Below are 23,091 nucleotides of genomic sequence, written 5' to 3'. Positions count from 1 at the left end.
TCTGGATGGCCGCTCACAGCAGCTGCTGGCCACTCACGCTGGCTGCTGGCTACACACGGTAGCCCATGGCAACCCACTGCAGCAGGGGCTGCAGCCTAAACCAGCGCCGGTGACTCATGGCAGCCCAGCTCCAGGTTGAGCTGCCGTTCATCATTCTAGCTGTAGAGTGCAGTGTCACTGGCCTCGTATGTGGGATCCGAACTGGGGCCCTCTGGCATCCTAAGCCAGCTCTTAACAAACGCGCCACTCGGCCGGCCCTATACACAGCCTTTTTATTTGATTTGTGTCACTTTTTGAGGTTGTGTCTCATTCAGGCTTTAGAAATTGTGGAAAGTAGTTTGCTTACATCTTTGCAGCTCATGCTTCACATATAACATATCTCATTGTCACATCTAAGTCTCATGATCAATTAGAACAGGGATCAACAAAGTTTTCCATATAAAGGGCCAGGTAGTAATAAGAGGTTGGACAATTAATTTTGCAAACTCATCCTAGAAAAAGTATTACATACCTCATTGCTGAGTATCACTGTGGTCACCTTTGAAGTACTCCCCTTGGGAAGCTACAAGGCCCTGGGGCCATATGTCTCTGTCATAACTACTCAGCTTTGCTATTGTAGCACAAAGCAGCTGTGGACACTATGTAATTGAATGTGGCTGTGACCAATAACATTTTGTTTATGGACACGGAAATTTGAATTTCAATAATTTTCACATGTCATCAAACATTTTTCTTTTGATTTTTTCCAACCAATTATAAATGCAAAAAGCGCTCTTAGTTCATGCTGGTCATCATTTATTGACCATTGATCTAGAACTCTGTTGTCCAGCTTGGGGGTCACTTACCACATGTGCTGTTGAGCACTTGAAATGTGGCTAGTCCAAATGGAGATGTGCTCTAAGTGTGTAAAACACAAGATTTTGAAGACTTAGTACAAAAATAAGAAAGAAAAATAGCTCATTAATAGTAATTTTTTATATTGATTACATGTTGTCATGATAATATTTTGATACATGGGGCTAAGTAAAATATTATAAAAATTAATTTCACCTACCTCTTTTTAATTGTTAAATGTGGCTACTAGAAATTTAAATTATACCATGTGGCTCACATTTTATTTCTTTTGGACAGACTTGTTCTAGAAGAATAAATCAGAAATGGCTAAGGTTTTTATAGGCTATTTTCATTTTGCATAGAGATGGTACTGGGTGGTGGTATGTTGTTGAATAGGGTATAGTGGCAGTGGGGAATTGATTACCAGCCTCTGATGTTTTAGGAGGGAACATTTGAATTTCCTGTTCTGAAGAAATTCTACCTCTGAGTGTCCCCTAACTTCTGTGTTGGTGGAGGGCCTTAGAGGAAGGCCACACACAGTTGACCAATGTGGCTTTTTTGACTCTGCAATCCTAGACTGGTCTAGAGTCCAGGAGTGTCTTGGCATACCAAGGGTGTTTAGCCTGCTTTGGAACTGGAGGTCTGCCCTATGTTGTTGACCCATTGGACTTCTTGATATTTCTCTTGTGTTCATTGAATAGTGAGATGCTTTTTTATGAGACTGGTCTGTTTCTTTGGTCAGCGAAGTTAGAGAAAAAAAAATTCCTGTAGACTGAAAGAAAACAATTTTATACTCTGGGTAAATGCTTTATATGAATTAGCTTTCATTCTGATAAATTTTATATCTTAATTATATAAAGCTGACCAAAGTAGGGGTTTTTAATTTTGGAATTACCTACCAGTACCTGACGCACAAGAAAAATAAAATCATTATTTTGTAGCCATAGCTTAGTTATTAACTAGAAATCCTACTACACAACTTTCTCCTTAGAGCAATCCACTACATTAGACTGTCACCAGATTTGCCTTTGATTGTCTCAAAGGACAAGGATCCTCTATCTCTGTGATGCATACATGGCACCGTGCAGAAGGAGGAGAGTCTTGGAGCTGCAGGATGTGCTTTTAGTAGCTAAATTGGAGAAAGGTCCTAGGGAAGGGGCTACTCTAGAAGCAGCTGTTTACCAAGTGATATGGAAGTATTTTAACAAGTGGTAAGGCCACACCAATGGGTGACAGCTGAATAAAAGCCTGGTCTTTTAGCACTCAGATGCCTTTGTATCCAGGGTTCTGGACACAAGGTAGGTACAACCAATGGGAAGCTTCTGCTAACACAAGTGATCACAGTAACTGGCCCCCACTGTCACTGGCTAGTCACCAGCCTTGTAGAGGTGTCTAATTTTGAGTGAAAGGAAGTGCTTTTCATCTATGTGTTAATGTGTATTTGGATCACATTGAATCTAAGTTCAAAGTGTACTATCAATTTCTTTAGAAAAATTCTATTTGGCATTTTGTTAAGCTGGAAATGATAGTAAAATAGATTCTTTAAAATATTTACCCTTGGTTTTGTTTTCCAGTATTACCAAAATTTGAAGTTGCCCTGCAGACACCATTATATTGTTCTTTAAATTCTAAGAGTTTAAATGGTACCGTCACAGCAAAGTAAGTCTCATTTTTCTTTTAATAACTATAAACTGTTATAAAACCCTATGACACAGAAGTCATTATACCATATATCCCAGAATATTAGCAGAGTGTTCTGCTTATTAAAATACTCCAATGGGCAGGAAACAATTATCTATAATAAATAATTAGCTTGGAACATGTCTGTTCAGGTCTTTGTACCCATGTTTCTGCTTCCAAGCAGATCCAGTTCTAAAATATTTCCCACAGACTAGTGTCTTTCCAAGACTAAGCAAGAGATTTGCATTATAGATTATGCCAGATTAAAAAAAAATTTTGGTATCTTTATTTATTCCTCATTCAGCTGGCATAGATTGAGGTGATTTATCTCTTCTTAAATTTTAATTTTTTCCCTGTCAGTAATGGAGGTTGAATCTTGGGGCAGGGATTTGGTTGTCGTACTGCAATAAGCAGATGAGTAAATAACTCACCATCATCCATCATCCATTTCAGTATATGTACAGAGACTTCCAACCTACCCTGTGTCGCAGGTGGGTAGTGGCTCTCGTGATATTGATCCCCTGGCTTTGTCGCAGGAGGCTAGGCATTGCCTCCCCCAGAGAGGCCCAGAGAAGGGCCACAACTAGTGGTTTCTTGGCAGCGCCTAGAACAGAATTTAAGCACAAGCGGAAATAAAAGTAAAGCAAGGATAAGTTTATTTAAGCAGAGGAGAGGCAAGAAGCCGACTGCTCCATAGACAGAGCAGCCCCGTTCACGCTGGGGAAATGAAACTAAAGCAAAGGTAAGTTTATTCAAACGAAGGAAAGGGAAAAGACAGGCTACTCCATAGACAGAGTAGCAACACTCCCCTGAGGTTTAAGCCTATTATCGGTGCCCCTTTAATTAGGGGCTGTACATTGAAATTTGTAGGAGGAATATTCAGGGACTTTCTGGGAAAGGGCGGAGATTTCTTGGAAGGGCTCTGTTGGCCATTTTATGTCCTTTTATGTCCTTCCATGCCTGACAATGGCATTGCAGAGCTGTGTCTTTTAGCATGTTAATGTATCGTAATGAGCCTATAATAAGTCTTAGGGTCCCTGCTGGGTAAAATCTGTCACCATGTTGGTTCTGGCTGGTTGCAGTCAGTTTTTGTGGCTCCCAGATGTACTGTCCATCCTGCCTTGGGGTCTGGTGATAAGTTTCAATGACAAGTTTCAAAAAGGGCTGAGATTTCTTGTTCTGCAGCCAGCCCTGCCCTTCATCTTTGGCAGCCAGTTCTGCCTTTTTCTACCTCAGTTTGAACAGCATAGCACTTGGTTTTGCTGAGGCAGAAAGCATCCTTAGAATTCCAGATTAGCAATTCTCAAAAGTATAGGTTCAGATTAGCAGTTCTCAAAAATACAGGCTGGGGTTGCCCTCAAACAATTCCAGGACGGATCTCTTGTAGCTCTTATTTTTGATGTGTCAATCAATATCTGTGCTTTGGTTTCTGAAATTTATTAAGTTTTAGAATTTATTTGTAATAGCTGATAAATACTGGGCCTCAACTCACTGCTATGTCATCACCATTTGCTCTCCTGGTGAGGGTTTGTGGCAGTGGCAAGCGCTGGGCCATGAGTCTCCTGGTGGAAGCAGTCCACAGGCCAAAACATTCCGAGGACTCCTGCTTTAGATTCTGTCTGGCAGAAAATCATGTGAAACCCATGGGACACAAAGGCAAAAACATGTCTATGATTTGTATATCAAGTTAGCTTTCTGCCTGTGTTCAACTAAGACGTAGTTTCCAATGTGAATTGGGCACTGTGGATGGATTTATGGTTTAGATAACACACAGATGCCTGCATTTTACATAATTATTATCTATGCCCTTGATCTTAGCTAAAGTTTAAGCTTTCAGCCTGGGTTTTATTTGAGTTCTTTGATTAATGCTTATAAAACCTAGTGGGTTCAAATCCACACAACCATCAGTGCTTGTATGGATAAAGTTGAGTGTGGATATCTTCTTTGCTTCTGTTGTTGGTTTTCAGGGCTATGCCAGAGATTTAGTATAGTCAGTAAAACAGTGGTTCTTAAACTCTGGTAACTCTTTAGGAAATTTTATATACAATTTTATGGGGATGTGGATCCCCTGAAGCCACACCATTGATATCCTCCTTCCCCTAGCCCAGTAAGAACGCTTGTGGTTTCATCCTGATTCTCATTTGTTGGGGCTCTTTGAAATATACTAGTGGCTGAGAGTGACATGACAATCATGATGGCCCTCTGCCGTTTCTTTAGCATTCACTGCATTGTAGTCACATCATTTTCCTTAGTATGTGTATCAGCCAAGGCTCCATCAGAGAAGTAGAACCTGTAGGAGATATATAGTAAGAGATTTGTTGCAAGGAATTGGCTTACAAGTGCTGGTAGGCTCCTCCAAAGTCCGTAGAGCAGGCTTTCAGCAAGGGGGAGCTAGAACTCTTAAGCATGGGCTCAAGTTTTTGCCCAGAGGCAGAATTTCTTTTTCCTTAGGGAAATCTCAGCTCTGCTTTTAAGGCATTTCCACTGAGTGAATCAGGCCCACCCAAATTATTGTCTAGGATAATCTCCTGTGTTTAAAGTCAAATGATTTAATCACAGCTAAAAAATACTTTCACCTCAACACCTAGATTAGTGTTTGATTGAGTGACTGGGGACTTTAGAGAAGTTGACACACAATAAGACCATCTCAGTATGCTTGCTTTGTCTGTTGTGGATAGTGAGCCACTTTTTGCCATTTAAAGGTCTCAGATCTGGCTAGTTCTGATAATAGTCCATTCTGAGTCTTCTTTCTTCAAGCTTCAGTTGCCAAGGCATGATGTCTATGGATGTGGTAAAGGAAGGTAGGGTCTTTTTTAAGTCTAAAAGTTGGCATAGTTCTATTCTATAACCACTGTGTCCCAGAAAAGATGAAAATGATGATGAGCATGATGATTTCGTGTCTGTCATAATGAAAGCAACATCTCTTCTTCCTTCAGAGGCTAATCCCTCTCTTGGGTCTCGGATACTGTCTCCTGTCAGGAGGACCCCAGTTCCACTTCCTCTCTCACCTGTGTCTTGATTTCTCCCATTTTGTTCTTCAGTGGCTCTTCACTATGTATTTAAACATTTCTATCATTAAAAGAAACAAACCCTCCCTTGATCTCCATGTCTTCTTCCAGCCACTGCCCTATCTCTCACCTCACCACAACTCAGCTTGAGTTGCATTTTCTACTGTTTTACACTCCTTTCATTCTTCAGCTCCCTAAGATCTCCCTTTCACCATCACCAGGCCATTGAAACTGTTTTCACCTTTTCTTTTCTTCTTCTTTTTTTAAAATTAGTTTTAGGTGTACAAAACAATGTAATAGTTAGACATTTACACCCCTCACAAAGTGATAACCCCCTCCCCCAATCTGCTACCCCTCTGACATCGTACATAGCTGTTGCAATTCCATTGACTCTCTTCCCTATGCTGTATCCACATCCTGTGACTATATATGTATTAAATTATAGTTGACATTCAATATTATTCAGCTTCAGCTTCAGGTGTACAGCGAGTGGTCAGGCATCTACACAGTCTATGAAGTGGTCTCCCTAATAAGACAAGTGTCACCTTTTCTTTTTATCCTTTGCAGCATTTGACATTATTGTCCTCTCCCATTTCCTTTCTGTTTATTTTTTCTTTCCATTTGAGACTCTTAAATATCTTCTGCCTATCTTTTAAAAGTTCTTGTTTCTCAGAGCTCCATCTTTTGTTTTCTTCTTTCTTTACACATTTGAATTTCCTTCTCCATGTGCAGGGCTTCTGCTACTGTTTATAAGTTGATGACACCTAAATCCATATCGCTAGTCCATATTTCTATCTTGAGATTCAGATCCTCATGTATTGCTGCCCAATAGACACTTCTCACAGTATATCCCATGGATACTTGAACCTAAGCGTCTCATCTTCCCCCAAACCTGATTCTTCTCCATGTTCCTATCTTGGTGGACTGAACCACCATCTGTGTAGCTGCCCAGGTCAGCTGCACTCTTCCCACCCCCTCAATCCCCCTATCCAATCGACATCCAATGTTAGTGATTCTGTCTTATTATTTAATATCTCTCAAGTCCATCTCCATTGCCGTTTCCTTGATTCAGGCCAACATCATCTTTCTCTCCTTAATTACTGTTGTGTTTTTTAAAAGTTTTTCTGACTCCACTTTACCCTTTCAAATTTTTTTTCTATGCTGTATCCAGAGTTCTTGTTCCTCCTCCTTCTCCTCCTTCATTTTCTTTTCTTCTTTTTTTCTTTCTTTTTGGCTAAAGACAAATCAATTTTATGACTTTTTTGCATGAAAATTTTCAGACCATTGCTTTGAGGATGAAGGTAAATTTTTAAAGTATGTTTTACAAAGTTCTTTTCTAGTTTCATATATTTTGAAATAGCCCACCCAACCCCTTCTCTAACCTCCCAAATTCTATTCCCAAGCTTTACATCTGCTTCCAAGAATGCAAAATGCCTTTTCTTGATGAATAGGCTTTTATATAGGCTATTTCAAGGCTGGCCTCCTTGCCCCTAGCCCTCTATTCTTATACTTCTCATAGCTCTAGTCACACAGTGCTGCTGTTTACTAATCCACCTCTTTGAGGATGCGTTTGTCTCTTGTTTACTACTGCACCTTGGTGCCTCGTACAATGCCAGCCAAGGAGCAGGCATCCAATTCACACTTATGCAAAGAACAAATGGATAAACAATGGATAAACAAAAGAATTAACTAAGGTTTGAGTTCCAAGGTGTATGTAGCTCAGCAAAGGCCTTCATTCCCAGTCAAAAGCCTCTGTTTGGAACAAACCAAATTGAGTTGTGTGGGTGATTGGTTTGGGCTTGTGACCAAATTAGGGGGTAGAGAGTAGGGCTTGAAATCCAGTTGTTCCTTGGATGTATTTTGAAAGATGAGTTCTGTTGTCTTACCACTTAGATAGTTGTTATTAAGTTATAGAGATGATTTGAAAATATTTATTTCATAATAGCTAATATAGTAGTTTCTGTGAGTGGATAATAAACAATTTAGGTTACTCTTTTGCTAGTACCCATCTGTTCCATCAAGGCACAGTCAATGTGCCTAGTGTTGCTGAAAATTACTCAAAGAAAGTTAACAGTCTCTTTAGTTTTGAAATATTTAACTGAGATGAAAAAAATCTGCATTGGTTTATTAGCTTTGATGTGAACATCTCACTATGCCTACCTTATTAAAATAAATAATAGATTCGTTTCCACTAACCAGAGTGGCTTCTAAAGAATTTTAAAGAAAATAATGTAGCATACATCTAGTTACTTCCATAACTCCTGTGGACAGTAGAAATTTAAAAATATTATTTAATCTAAGATCTATTAAATTGTATTTATTATTTGAAGAATTGATACATTTGTATACTGGAAATGACATGGAAAAAGAAATGGTGAGGAGGAACAGGAATTATTCTAATAGGTTCAATTTTTTAGGTATCATTTCATAAACCTTTTGGGCTATGGCTATTGTTTTTTTTTTTAACAAGATTTTATTGGGGAATTGGGGGAGGGGAACAGACAAGTTGCTGTCCTTTGGTTCTTCAGTCTAGTTGTGGAGGACGTCGCTTCACTGCTCATGTTTGTATTGTGATCATTGCATTCTTCCCGGGAGAGGCAGTTGGTTGCCGGCCATTGGACGGCTACTCATGACAGCTCATGGCAGCTCTTGCCTGCTGCCGGCCGCCGGCCACTTATGGCAGCCCAGCTCTAGATCGAGCTGTTGTTCCCCATCTTAGCTGTAGAGGGTGCAGTGTCACTGGCCCATGTGGGAACTGAACTGGCGGCCCTGCTGCTCAGAGCTTGTGCTCCCAAGCCAACTCTTAACCAACTGAGCCACTTGGCCGGCCCCTATGGCTGTTTTTTAAAAAATTAAATTTAGTGGGGTGACAGTGGTTAGTAAAATCACATAGGTTTCAAGTGTACAATTCTATAGTACATCATCTATATATCACATTGTGTGCTTACCACCCAGAGTCAGTTCTCTTTTCAACACCATATATTTGATGCTGTAGCTGTTTAAAAAAAACCAAAAACCTTTGTTTTGTTAATGATACTATCCCAGAATATCTTTGATTTGCATTTTTTAAATGCTGTCAAACTACTATTTCCTGAAGAACTACTTTATCCCAAGTACTTCCAAATTCTGTTTAGGATGGTAACTGTCACTATCTTTGCTACACAATTATTATAATCAGTTTGGGGCTTGGGAAGCTAAATCTGCTTCACAGCTAAATCAAAATTAAGACACTTTAAATTATGTCTGAATTTTCAAGCTCTCTGTACTGTTACGTGATATAACTCTTTTAAAATACAATGTTCTGGTATTTTAGTTATGCATTTATTTAAACTTTAACAATTAACAACAATGTTAGGTTTGGAGGACTCCCTTTTGAATGAATGAATTTGATACTGGGATTGCTAACTCTACTGTTTTCATTTGAAAGGGTGGTATACTTGCAGATGGATTTGTTTTATTCTTTTTAATTTGGAATAAGCTATATTTTACCATTTACTTTTGAGTTGAGTTGATTCAGATGAGGGGCTGTTTCTGTGTTTAATAATGGATTCAGGAAGCAGATGCTACTGTTAGATTTATAGAGTGCAAAGCAAAATTGACTTCCACATCTGGCTGAGCACTTCACAAAAGAGATGGAAGCAACCCAGGAAACACATTTAAAAAAGGTTTTCTGGAAGTAAAATGGTTTACCAAAGATTGCCTCTCCTTCACATGAAGAGACTCTCTCATCATGAGAGGGGATACAGTTAATACATAGAATGCAAAGCAGCAGAGATGAGATTTGACTCAAGAAGATAATATTGGTACTATGGATTTAAAAAAAATACTGAACTCTTATTTTAAATTTTCTTGGGCCGGCCGAGTGGCTCAGTTGGTTAAAAGCTCTCTCAAGAGTGTGAGCTCTGAGCAACATCAGTTCGATGCCCGGCCCGAGCTGAGCTGCCAACAGCTGGCAGGATAGCTCAGCTAAAAAAATAAATAAATAAATAAATTTTTTTTGCAAGAAAACAATTTTTGAGAGCCATGAGCCCATTTGTGCCCTAGCATGTTTGGTCTAATAAGCACCCCCTGGTTAATATTGAAACATGCAGCAATGGGCCATGGTGATTGCAATTTCAACTAATATTTTAAAATGTTCAAAAGCTGTATGCAGTACAGCTGGGCATGCAGTTAATGAGCCAGTCCAGATTTCTGGAATAAAAGATTTTCCTAATCTTTTAAAAATCTTTGGACAGGAAACTGTCACCTCCACTTATTATCAGATTTTCTCTGGGGTGTCTAAGATGGTTAGAGGCTGGGTAAAGTATGTATTAGGAATTGTTTTGAGGTATTGTAGTTAAAAGTCTCTCAATTTTGGACACATAATTTCAAGGATCACCCTTTATTAAGGACATTCCTAGCTATGTTTAATTTTAAAAATTTGTAGTAAAAGTGTGTTTTTAATATAACTCTTTTAAGTTGGATTGCCAGTGTATACTATTGAAAGTAATATTTTCATTGCATTTGTTTGAAAATATCAGGTTGAAAATCTAAAAAAAAACCCATTTATTATTTTTCAGGTATACATATGGGAAGCCAGTGAAAGGGGATGTAACACTTACATTTTTACCTTTATCTTTTTGGGGTGTGAAGAAAAATATTACAAAAAAATTTAAGGTAACTTTTACAAATGTCTTGTAACTTGTCATGGGGAAAACCACAAGTGTCTTTTTCTAGAAATAAGATTTGTACTAAATTAACACAAAATTGAGTAATAAAATCAAGAGTTTTTTGGCACTGGCTAAATGAGAATGTAGCCATTTATCGTGATTAAAATAGAAGCAGAGCCATCGTATTGTTTGATGTGACTTAGTTTGAGTTTTATTTCTAAAATTTGAATTGCTAAAGTGAAGAATAAAATTAAAATTTTTTAACAAAACAGATAAATGGATCTGCAAACTTCTCTTTTAATGATGAAGAGATGAAAAAGGTAATGGATTTTTCAGATCGTCTTTCTGAACACATGTCTCTGTCTTCCCCTGGGCCGGTAGAAATTTTAGCCACAGTGACAGAATCACTTACAGGTTTGTAGACTTTGAAGTGAAGGTAAAGCTATTTCTGCGGTGCTGCTCTCTCGTCTTTTGTTATATCTAGCACGTTGATTTGGGAACATCATTGCCTTTCTAAAGATGCTATGGAATGCTGAAATTGTCCTGATGATTAACTAGTCTAGCTTGCAGAATGTTTTCATAATGAAGGGGGAACTTACCGTATTTCCCCATGTATAAGACACACCTTTTCCGAAAAATTTGGGGTCTAAAAACTGGGTGTGTCTTATATAGTGGTTGTAGATTTTTTTACTTGCATTTCCCACTTTTTTGCACTTGTTGTCTTTGCGCTCATTGTTTCGCACTTGTTACCGGTATATTACGGTAGGTTACGTTTTGCCACATTCTGCCCAGAAATGGCTCAGAAAAGATTTTTGTACAGTGCTGAATTCAAGTTAAAAGTGATCCAGTTTGCAAAAGTAAATGGAAATCATGCTGCTGAACGTGAGTTTGGTCCTCCTCCAACTGAGAAAACAATCCAAGACTGCCTATGGTTGGGAATTTTGACAGTGATGAGGAGTTGTATGAATTGTATGATGAATAAAACTTGAGTTCAATAACTTTATGTAATACATTTTTTTTTCAAATTTTAGGCCCCCAAATTAAGGTGCTTCTTATACCGTATTTGCCGGTGTATAAGATGATATTTTGGCCCTGAAAAATATGCCTCCAAGTGGGGGGTCGTCTTATACGCCAGGTACACTTCAGATAGACTGCCCATAGTGCTTGCCCCGTGCCATAGTGGCCTCCCGATGCCCGCCCACTTCATTCCACATACCGTTCAGGCATCAGCAGCGCTGCTGGGTGTATGCTCGGCTGTTATGCGATTTTGCTGTTATGCGATTTTACCACACTCACAAAATCGCACACAGCCGACCATATAACAAACTCTGTATTTTGAGTGGAAATGTTAGGGGGTCGTCTTATACGCCCAGTCGTCTTATACGCCGGCAAATACGGTACATGGGAGCATCTTATACCTGGGGAAATACGGTATTTTCTGTGAAAGTCTGTACTTCACCACATGTGGTAGATATTTGTAACTTTTCATTTCTATTCTCTTTTCAGCCTGAAAACTACAAGGAAAGGCTTACCTTTTTCAGCTAACCATCTTCTTCTTTTTTGTTTTTTTAATCACTTAGCATCTTCTGAAATCACTCCTGTTCCTAGACAGTTTTCTCTTTTAATAATAAAGGTTAATTACTTGGATCTTACCGTTGCTATTGTCAACAGCTTTTATCAAATCCCTGAAAGAGCAAAAGACTGTTCTGCTAGCGGCCTTAGTCTGCTGGTGTCATTGATGGGGATGGCAGTAATGATGCTTAGAAGGGATCCATGGAGGACATAATAGTCACAGAAGCTGATGCGGAATGAGTCTTCTGTGCCCTGATATCTTAACCCTTTGGAGAATTAGCTCAGATGGAGAAATTTTGTGGATAAAAGCTGTTGGTGACTATAACTTTGGTTTTCTAAATGATGCAATTTCAAAAACAGGTATCTCAAGAAATGCAAGCTCCAATGTATTTTTTAAGCAACATGATTACATCATTGACTTTTTTGATTATGCTACTGTGTTGAAGCCATCTCTCAACTTCACAGTCACTGTAAGTTGCCATATTTATTAGTGATCTAAAAGCATTAAGTTCAATTTAATGAAACAGAATGAAAAATAATATTTTTAGTGCTTTTAAAAAAATTTAAGGCAAAAGTAGATAGACCCCTTTTCCATTTAGATGTATGAGGTTTATAAATTATTTCCAAATGACCTTTATCTAATTTTTAAAAGTGTAATTTCCAATAAAAATATTTTCCTCAAATTTATTTAATAAGCAATTTAAGTTAGATTTTGATGCTACATTGATGCTTTTATAAAATAATTGAAGGAATTAGATGGTAGTAAAATTTTTTGAATTTTTATTTGATTTTTATAATGGCTAATTTTAGTTCTAGCAAAGATGTAGCATTAAAAAATTATCAACTAATCTACTCATGTTGTTTTTGCGAGAATATTGAACTAACACGTATTAATTGAGTGAATTTTGATAAGGTGCAAGGCATGGTGATGAATTGGGCTTAAGAGCTGAGAAGAACCCAGTCCTACCCAGGATTCACAGTTTTTTTGATGGTGACTAGAAAATATATACAAAACTATAATTCAAGGCAGGATAAGATCAGTGTCATGAATAAATTTCTATAGGGATTTAAAATAGGGGTTCGCAACCTTTTTCTGCAAAGGGCTAGATAATAAATATTTTTAGCATGGTGGGCCATGTGGTCTCTGTCACAACTTGCTTCGGCCATTGTAGCATGAAAGCCGCCACAGCCACTGTTTTCCAAGTGAGGGTAGCTATGTTCCAATAAAACTTAATTTACAAAAAGACTGGGTTTGGCCTTCCTGTCTGCCATAGTTTGTTGACCCCTGGTTTAAAGAAAGGAGACATCACTTCTTGTTGAATGAATGAAGAGAAATTTTAGATAGCTCCTGATTTCAATGATCTTATAATTTAGACAGTTTGAAAAGGTAAGAAAATAAAACCAAAAACCAAAAAACATGAGGTTGCAAATGATAACTTCCAAATGAATAGAGTGAAACAAGGAGAGTTCACGAGGAAGAGTTGGATTGGCTTTGGGATAGGGATGAGGGTCATTAAAACGATGCTTTATGGAAGGGGATTTGTTAAAAGATCAGTAGGATTTTAAATGTTTGGGTATGGGGTTGGGAGGTGGGAAGCGAGATGAGCTGAGACACAAGGCGAGAGCCCTCTCTGGTTGGCAAGTTCAGGGTGCATTCAGGCGACTTCACCAGAGCAATTGCAGTAGCGAGCTTCTGTCCAGGAGTGGTCAGAGAGAAAAGAGGAGGCGACGCTTGGGGGGGTGTAGAGGTTCCTAAATGGCTCACGGATGTTTTTGAACTTTATGCTCCAGGCAATGAAGAGACTAGGAACCTTGTGAAAGTGGGAAGGGTGTGGCAAAGGCAGTATTCCAGGGAGACTGATCAGGGCTGTGTGCCAAAGGATGGCAGCAGCTTGGGCGTGAGGTGACCAGGAGCCTCGTGGTGGTGGATGTGGGATGTAAGAGACAAGGACAAGATTTTGGTGTACGTTGGGTTGGGATGTGGTAAGAGAGAAGGAAAATTCAGAGATGTTAAGTCTGGCAGAATTGTGGTGTTAGCAAAAATAGGAAAGGTGAGATGGTGCTCAGTTTTAGATGCACTGAACTCGAGACGACAGGAATATACAAGTAGAAATTTCCTGCAGGGGGTTGGAGGTGTTGAATAGGAGCTCCAGAGCAAGGAATAGGTGGCAGTAGGAGTGCTGAGATCTTTGAGGAAGACAGAACAGATAATCGATAATTTGGCCTTGACAAGTCCTTTATTTTTGGAGAAGGAAAAGGAACCAAGAAGGACATTGAGAGGATGCAGAAAGAGGGGTCTGAAGTGAAGCAGTTTGTTGTGGAAGGCAAGAGGAGCCATAATATCAAGAAGGGAGTGGTCAGTGGTATTGGATACCTCCGGGAGACATACCACTTCATCTGGAAGTTACTGCGCTACTAATAATTTTTGAGAGTTCGGTTTTATGGGAATAACATAGATGGAAATGGGATTCAACTGAACTTAAAAGTCCTTTGCTTCTCTTGTTAACCTGTTTTATAACTGTTGTGTTTTGACGATTAGGTGAAAGTAACCCGTTCTGATGGCAATCAACTGACTCTTGAAGAAAGAAGAAATAATGTAGCCATAGCGATGATACAGAGAAACTCTACCGAGCATGGGAGCAGATGGAGCAGTAGAAATCAGGAAATAGAAGCTGTCCAGATCATAAATTATACTGTCCCACAAAATGGGATCTTTAAGGTTGAATTTCCAATCTTGGACAATACCAGTATGCTACAATTAAAGGTACCATCTGTTTCCCAGCATTATGTTACTGCAACAACATTAAAATGGTAATCTTGTGGTAGGCTCTCAACCTGTGGGATGCCGAAGTGCCAGGAAATGGACACATGTTTCTATTTTAAAAAATGGGGCAGTGTTAAAAGTATTTTAATGACAGTGGCTGAGGGTCCTTGTGCATTCATTTGGAAGAGCACAGTAAAATGTAGCATCCTGAAGATAGGTTGGAGAAGCTCCCCAAACTCCGACTCTAGGATGATTTTCAATCATTTGAAATTGTATTTTGGCAGGAGCTGAAATGAAAGAGCAATGTATTTTTTTACACTTATACTCCTTTGCTGAGCTCTTTCCCAGAGTGGCTCATCTAAGACTCCCAACCATTCCTGTTACCTTTCTTTTGGTGACTTGGCTCTGCCACAGCTGTGGCCTCTTTGAGTTTTACTCTGACTATTGGTGGGTCAAGTGGGCTGATATTTCTTGATTGTAAATCAGCTCTGTGTTGTGGAGAGAAGGAAAGGAATCCTTTCTTTAAAATTTCATTCTCTTTTCTCACAGTTTATTTCCTATTTCTGAAATCAATTAGGACTATGTTTTTTTTCTCCTATTAGGTCATGATGATGAAGCCCCTCTTCTGTGTTTTAAAGCTATCTGTTTCTTTATAGGATAAGCTATAAAACGATGAAGATCCAATGTCTGGGGAATGTATTCTTTCCAGCTTGAAAAAAAGTAAAAGTGCATTTGCCGTTCAGTATTTGTTCAGCAGGAAGCATCTATTCTCAAGGTGTTGCTAAAGATGAAAATTTACAGCTCCCTTTTCTTTTGCTGTAGGCCTCTTTTCTCAATAGTGTGAATAGCATGGCAGTTCATGAAATATTTAAATCTCCTAGTAAAACATACATCCAGCTGAAAACAAGAGACGGAAATATAAAGGTAATGCTGACAATCACTTGATAATTACAATAGAATTATGTTCTTTTGCCATCAATATGTGTATATGTAATTAAGATGTCTTTTCTAGGTGGGATCACCTTTTGAGCTGGTGGTTAATGGCAACAAGCAGCTGAAGGAGTTAAGCTACTTGGTAATCTGCTATAGAATCTAAATTTATGATCTGTTATGGAACCACCTGACCTGATGTCTACCTTATGTCTGGACTCAACTTACTAATTTTTAAAATTCAGCCTCATACCTTTTTAGCCTGTCCTTTTTATACTGCAATCAAAATGTCTTCTTTTCTTTCTTTGCCTATATTTGCATTTCCAATTAAAGATGGATAATTAAGTCCTGCATTGTGTTTAAAATTTAAATTTTAAAATTTAAATTTCTATTAGGTAAGCTATATACCTTCATTGTAGAAAACTATAAAATACAAGACAAACAAAAAATAAAATAAAAATTGCTACCCACAGCCTTGTAATTTTGCTAATCCAACCCTTCCAGTGCTGCTCTGTATTCCTTCCACTCAAAAATAGAGTTTTTAATTTAAAAAATATTGTTTATTTATTTAAAAATTAAAAAAATTATAGTTGGCATACAGTATTATTTGAGTTTCAGGTGTACAACATAGTGATTAGACATTTATATACCTTACGAAGTTGATTACCATGGTAAGTCTAGTACTCACCTGGCACCATACAGAGTTATTACATTATTGACTATATTCCCTATGCTGTACTTTAAATCCCGTGACTAATTTTATAACTGGCAGTTTGCAATTCTTAATCCCTTTTACCTTTTCCACCCCTTCTCCCAACCCCCCTCCCATCTGGCAGCCATCAGTTTGTTCTCTGTATCTAGGATTTTGTTTCTGTTTTGTTTTGTTTGTTCATTTCTTTTGTTTTTTTAGATTCCACATACAAGTGAAATCATACGTTATTTGTCTCTGTTGGATTTATTTCACTTAGCATAATACCCTTTAGGTCCATCCATGTTGACACTAATGGCAAGATTTCATTCTCTTTATGGCTGAGTAATATTCCATTTTATTTATGTACCACATTTTCTTTATCCATTTGTCCATTGATGGTCACACAGGTTGTTTCCATAACTTGGCTATTGTAAATAACGCTGCAAAAAATAGATCCTTGATTGTGAAGCTATTGCTGCTTTATCTTATCCTTTTCTGTTTCCCAGCCTATGCTCTCTGTCTTGGTCAGCAGGGTTTTCTGGCATTCTAAAAGACTTTGAAGTTGATATAAGTCAACTTTGTGTGTATACATTTAAAGTTATGATAAATGTAGCTGCAGTTGAAATTCTCACCAGTTTAGCATGAAATGAAACTCATCTACTCTTCTTTTCAGGTAGTATCCAGGGGACAGTTGGTGGCTGTAGGCAAGCAAAATTCAGCCACCTTTTCTTTAACACCAGAAGATTCTTGGGCTCCAAAAGCCTGTATAATTGTGTATTATATTGAAGATGATGGGGAAATTATAAATGATGTTCTAAAAATTCCTGTTCAGCTTGTTTTTAAAAATAAGGTAAGATTAAAGTAATGTTTTAAAAAAACTTTATGTTAGTGAAGGCTGAGAAATGTAATATTTCTTTAGAAAAGTATCATTAAACCAAATTGGTTAGAAATTTATATTCATTTCTAGAACTATAGTTAAACCTCTTCATATTTAGTTACTATGTATGTATTTTCGAACGTGCAATTATTGGGCACAGTGGGTCTTATTTGTAAGTTATGATTCTTGGATATAAGATTTTAACTCAAATCCGAGAAGCTATTTCAGGATTTCTCAAATGGTAGAGTCAGTGTTGTCCTGGCATGGAACTCCAGCTGCAATATAGGATTTGTGTGGTGTTGATAATGGCGTGAGAGTGGATGAAATGAAAGGTGTTGGAGGGAATGAGGCTGTCTGCAGTGACATGTGGAAGCAGAACTGGGCTTAGGTTTATTCGTTTTATCAGCCTGGAAACTAACCCAGGACAAATTCACAATAAGCTTGGCTACTTTGCGTGTGGAGATCTGTGTAGAGTCTCCAAACGTGGCAATGATTTTTATAGCCTAAGGTGTATAGTTTGCATAGGAAACCCCCTCAGACCCCACTCTGAAAAGTAACCTGATTGCAAGAGTGCCAAGTGGAATTGAATCATCTCATGCATCTTAAAATGAGCCATTGTTCTCACAAAAACCTGCTGCCTTCCCTGGGTATGCCAGACCCTGCTGTTTTCTCTTTAGCCCTGCCTGGGATGGAGATAGGGAAGAGAAAAGGTAACGAACTGGAGGATAATTCAGATTTATGCCACGCTGAGAAGTTCCATCATTTGCAAACGCTGTGGGAGTAATTTTTTTAAAAAATTCCTTTCCTTAAAGAAGGCTTATGTATGGTTTTAGAATGATCCCTGAGCCAAGACAAATGAAGATTTTTTGATAGATTTTGAGTCATTGATTTGTTATTGGTAAGACATATAAATAATGCTTTAACAATTAGTGAAATAAATCAATCCTGTTTTCTTCCTTTCTTAGATAAACCTATTTTGGAGTAAAGCTAGTGCTAAGCCGTCTGAGAGAGTGTCTCTTAGGATCTCTGTGACAGAGCCTGACTCCATAGTTGGGATTGTAGCTGTTGACAAAAGTGTGAATCTGATGAATACCTCAAATGATATTACAATGGAAAATGTGAGTTTAACTATTTTTCATTACAAAAATACATGTTAAAAGGGAAAAAAGAAACTGTTGCATTATTTCATGTAGCTAAGGGAAATATCATTAGTTCCTCTTTAAGTATAGGTCAATAACCAGTAAAGCTCCAAGTGAAAAAAAGATCTGCATTCTAGTTATTATGTTGGAAAGAGGTTTACGTGGTCAAGTGTCTGCTGTTTTACATGAGAAATGCCACCTGGAATTTTCCCTTATTTTCATATTATATTTTAATGTAAGACTCTTCAGAGAGTACTAGGAAATTGACTTGCCCATTTCTGGATGACATTGGAGAAGAGAGTTTTCGATAGTTTTGAAGTACTTTCTATTTTGGCTATACATACTCCTAATGGTTATAAATTATTACAGATCCCATTGAATCAGAAATTTGCAATATATTGAGGGTGTGACATCATGTTAATCTGCAGAAAACTAAATCTGTATATACTTTTTAATGAAGTATATGAACATCTAGTGTTACAGAAGTTAATCCCCTAGTCATAAGTCATTTCATTTTTATTATTAAGTTCTTGATATATCCATCGTCAATTGAAATCTAGATTGTATAACCTATGTCCATTAATGAAGTGCAGTGATTAACATGATGTCAGGGAGAAAGATGTATGTTTAGGCTAATTTACAAGTATGGCAATTATTGTTCTAATTAGGACTTACTTACGCTTTTTTATTTTATATTTTTAAATTTAGATTACTCTCGTTTTATTTCTTTTTATTCTTCTTTCCATGGGCTAGATCAAATTTTGTTCTGCTGGTTTTGAAAGTTATATATTTATTTTTGTTCCTGTGATGAGACAGGTAAAGAATTAACAGGAGTGGGTTGCTAGCTCATAAACGCTCTCCTGTTAACTCCTTACTGGTCTCATCATATGATAGATGCCCTTAACTCATGAGCCATACTCATATTTATTTATTTGTGCTGATTTCTTAAGGTTATCAATATTTGTATCTTTGTCTAAAAAGACAAGCATTTTAGTGTGTTCTCATATTCTTGCATGTCTTTTTGTCTGTTCCCCTATCCCTACCTCCTTTCCCAATCCTGGTTAGATCATGTTGCTATTGGATAGAGTTTTAGTTCTGCGTTATTGATTGCCCTTTCCATATAGGCTTTTCCTTCATTTTTTAGTTCTGGAAATTCAATCCATTATTTCTTCACATGTTTCCTCTTCTACATTTTAATTTTTCTTTTTTTCCGGGACTCATTGTGTAGAGATTGGCACTTCTACTTCCTTTCTCCACATCCCTTAGCCTTTTGTTTTATGTTTTCCATCTCTTTGTCTTTTCTGCATTTCTTTGGAAGAGTTGCTCAATTGACCCTTTCTACTCACTGATCATTCCTCAGCTCTAGCTATCCTACTTTGATCTCTTATATTGGGTTTTTGAATGTCAACTATTATATTTTTAATATCTATTATTTTCCTTTGGTCCTTTTGTTCTTGTTTATATTGTTAATATTTTCCCATATCTCCGTATGTATATTTACTGCTTATTTTAAATTCTTGAGCTGACTTTTTCAGTATTCTGCTTCACATGCTGTATATCTAGCTGGATGTCTTTTATGGAAGTTATTCTCTTTGGATGTCTAGTTGATTTGCAGCTACTCTAATAATGTCTGTTGGGGAAGACCAAATACTCGGTTCCAAACTGTGTTGTCTTGTGAATTTCAAGGGAAGGAAGGAGTCAAGCTGCAGGGACTGGAGAACTACTCTTGATCCTCCCTGTGCTGCCTGCTTCTATTCAGTGTTTAAGCTCTTAGAGAAAAGCAGCCCTAGGAAGAAGCAGTCTCTTGAGGTTATGGTCCACCACCTCTGAGGGTTTGGAGAAGAAGAGGGGAAGACTGAATGCATGAGGGCTGGGGGTCTGTCCACATGTTTTCCTCACTGTCTCACACCAGAAGGGCAGAGGCGCTGACCTGGTGTTATCTTCCTGATACCTGTACAGGCAGTTTGGGCTGCCCCTGCCACTGCTGATTTTGGGAATAAAGAAGGATATCTTGAATTGTTGAATTGGGAGAAACTGAAAGGCCGAAAGGTGCTAGAGGCAGAATTAAGATAATAGGCTGGGGGTAAGGTTGATTTTCTGTCTAGGTGATCTATTCATTTGATGTCAATGGGGTGTTAAAGTCCCCAACTCTGACTGTATTACTGTTGCTTGCGGGAGACCAGCTCCCGCAGGTCCAGGGGTTCCCTCAGGTGGAGGTGGAGACTGTGAGGAAAAGACGTGCGGAGACACAGGAGCGCTTTTTCAAGAAGAAAAGTGTCTCACTTTATTTTACAGCATGCCCTTTTTTATACCGGGCAGTTTAACCATTGTTCCATTAGTATCAGGGTTTTACTTCCTCCTAATTCTTATGCTCCAGGGTACAGCTATACCTTTTCTATGCTAAAGACTAACTTATCCCAACTACACCCAAATCCCTCCACCTACAATGACAGCGACCAAGGATTGAGCCTCTACATAATCGCCTAAAGGATGGTTACCATGACCACCCAACACTTATTCTAAAAACTATTGTCTAAGCAGGATCTTAAGATTTATAGGGTGTGTACTTTGACCTTTACTAAGAGACTAGTAGTGTGACTAAAATTACCTTTAGTGTATAAAATATAATTATTGTGATATATCTATTAGAAAGGGTGTAAGATCTTCGTCCTACTGGGGGGCATCCAAAGGGGAATTTGAATTCTTTAAGATATAAAGCAGTATCTGTTTCTCAGTCAGAGCTTCAGAATTTGTCACAATTGCAGTGTGTTTGGCCATGTCAGATACTGAGGCGCAGACGGCTCCCGGCAGTTGCTCTCTCCCTTTATGTCTGTCAATATTTGCTTTATATACATGGGTGCTCCTATGTAGGGTATGTACACGTTTATGAGATTTTTATCCTCTTGTTGGATTGATCTCTTTATCATTATGAAATGTCCTTTGTCTCGTGTTACAGGCCTTGTTTTAAAGTCAATTTTATCTGCTATAAGTATTGCTACCCCAGCTTTTTGTTTTCTTTTTCTTTTTTTCCATCTGCATGAAATATCTTGTTCTATCCCTTTACTTTCAGCCTGTGTGTGTGTTTTGATCTGAAGTGGGTCTCTTGTAGGCAGTGTATGTATGGGTCTTGTTTTTCTTTTTTATCCATTTAGCCACCCCATGTCTTTTGATTGGAGCATTTAGTCCATTTACATTTAAAGTAATTATGGGTAGGTATGTAGTGATTGCCATTTTATTGTTTTCTGATTGTTTTTGTAGTTCTCTGTTTGTTTATTCTTTATTATTCTCTTGCTTTCTTCTCTTGTATGTTGATGACTTTCTCTAGTGTCATGTGTAGATTTCTTTCTTCTTTACTTCTTGTATATTGCTTATAGATTTTTAAAAAGTACAATTTTTAAAGTATAATTCAATGGCATTAATTACATTCCTAATGTTGTTCAGTCATCACCACTTCTATTTCCAAAAACTTTTTATCACTCCAAGCAGAGACTGTAACCATTAAGCAATAACTCCCCATTTCTCCCTTCCTCCAGTCCTTGGTTACCTTTAATCACCTCTGTCTTTATGAATTTGCCTGTTCTAGCTATTTAATATAAGTGGAATCATATAATATTTGTCCTTTCTTGTCTGCCTTATTTCACTTGGCTTAATGTTTTTAAGGTTCCTATATATTGTGGCTTGTATTAGAACCTTATTTCTTTTTACAGCTGAATAATATTCCATTGTATATATGTACCACATTTTGTTTATACATTCTGTTGATAGATGCTTAGGTAGTTTCTACCTTTTGGCTATTGTAACTAATGTGCAGTGAACATCCATATAAGTACCTCTTTGAGTCCCTGTTTTCAATTTTGGGTATATGCATAGGAGTGGACTTTCTGGGTCATAGTCTAATTCTGTTTTTAATTGTTTTAGGAAATGCCAATTTTACTCACTCTTTTAGCCTATTTTACTCACTTTTGCTAGCAATGAGTACTGCTCTTAAAAAATTGCACTGCTAATATGATACATGCAAATATCTCATTGAAAAAACTGTCTCATTGATGTAATTTGCATTGCTTTATCAATGAGGTTGAATATTTTTTCTGCTTATTAATAATTTGCATTCCCTCTTTTGTGAATTGTCTCCTTGTGTTATTTAAAAAAAATTAGTTAACTGACATTTGTAAAACTTATTTTAACCATCACATTTAGCCTGTTTATCTCTGCCAAAAGTATGGGTCATTTTTAATGCTGATGTCTATGTATTGGTCTTCTCAACCTGTGACATTGAAGTTTCTCTTGGGCAAAACTCAAGCCCACAGTTCTTAGGAACTCTGGATTGCAGAGTAAAAATACATTTAAATAAGAAATGCAATTTTGGCTTATTGAATTATGAACAGGACATTCACATACTCATCATTCCTCTATTTGTGTCATTTTAAAATTTGATGAGTATGTGGGATGTGTCTTATATAAGTTGCATATAAGAACTGTTGCAGAGGGCAGAAAAGGTTGATACGAATCTATCTATTCCATATATTTTATCTTCTCCTCAGGTGCTCCATGAGTTGGAACTTTACAACACAGGATATTACTTAGGCATGTTCGTGAATTCTTTTGCAATCTTTCAGGTATGTTTACTTTGCTGTACAATTTGAAAAAAATATTAATATCTTTGACTATTGCAAACACTTTTAGAATTAATTATCTGAATTATGAAATGTTAACCTTTTATTAATTGTGTTGTTGAAGTGCAGTGTGTTATATAAGTATAATTTGAAATGGAAAGATAATCATACTTTCAATTTTGAAAGCAAATGGAAAAACTCGCTGTTAAAGGAATTAATGATATTGTCATTCAACAAATAATTTCTTTCCTTTATATCACTTTCTTGACTTTGAAATGGCTCTTTATACATGTGAGTGTGTGTGTGTGTGTGTGTGTGTGTGTGTGTGTGTGTG

At 37.5% G+C, this 23,091-nt stretch overlaps 1 protein-coding gene across 5 annotated transcripts in view; it reads left to right on the top strand.

Moving 5' to 3' along the window:
- CD109 (CD109 molecule) overlaps positions 1–23,091 on the top strand; it is a 156,084-nt gene that overhangs the window by 95,899 nt on the left and 37,094 nt on the right. For all 5 annotated transcript variants that reach the window (XM_019651610.1, XM_019651614.1, XM_019651611.1 and 2 more), the window contains 10 exons: positions 2,409–2,493; positions 10,082–10,178; positions 10,444–10,585; positions 12,104–12,213; positions 14,283–14,507; positions 15,330–15,431; positions 15,520–15,582; positions 16,802–16,978; positions 17,971–18,123; positions 22,686–22,760. In XM_019651610.1, coding sequence (XP_019507155.1) covers positions 2,409–2,493; positions 10,082–10,178; positions 10,444–10,585; positions 12,104–12,213; positions 14,283–14,507; positions 15,330–15,431; positions 15,520–15,582; positions 16,802–16,978; positions 17,971–18,123; positions 22,686–22,760 — 1,229 coding nt within the window. The remainder of the gene's footprint in view (positions 1–2,408; positions 2,494–10,081; positions 10,179–10,443; positions 10,586–12,103; positions 12,214–14,282; positions 14,508–15,329; positions 15,432–15,519; positions 15,583–16,801; positions 16,979–17,970; positions 18,124–22,685; positions 22,761–23,091) is intronic.

The sequence above is a fragment of the Hipposideros armiger genome, unplaced genomic scaffold (genome assembly GCF_001890085.2).
Source record: "Hipposideros armiger isolate ML-2016 unplaced genomic scaffold, ASM189008v1 scaffold_162, whole genome shotgun sequence".
In the NCBI taxonomy this organism is placed as follows: Eukaryota; Metazoa; Chordata; class Mammalia; order Chiroptera; family Hipposideridae; genus Hipposideros; species Hipposideros armiger.
Note: the sequence above shows the minus strand (reverse complement) of the source record. Positions and strands in the feature narration are given on the sequence as shown.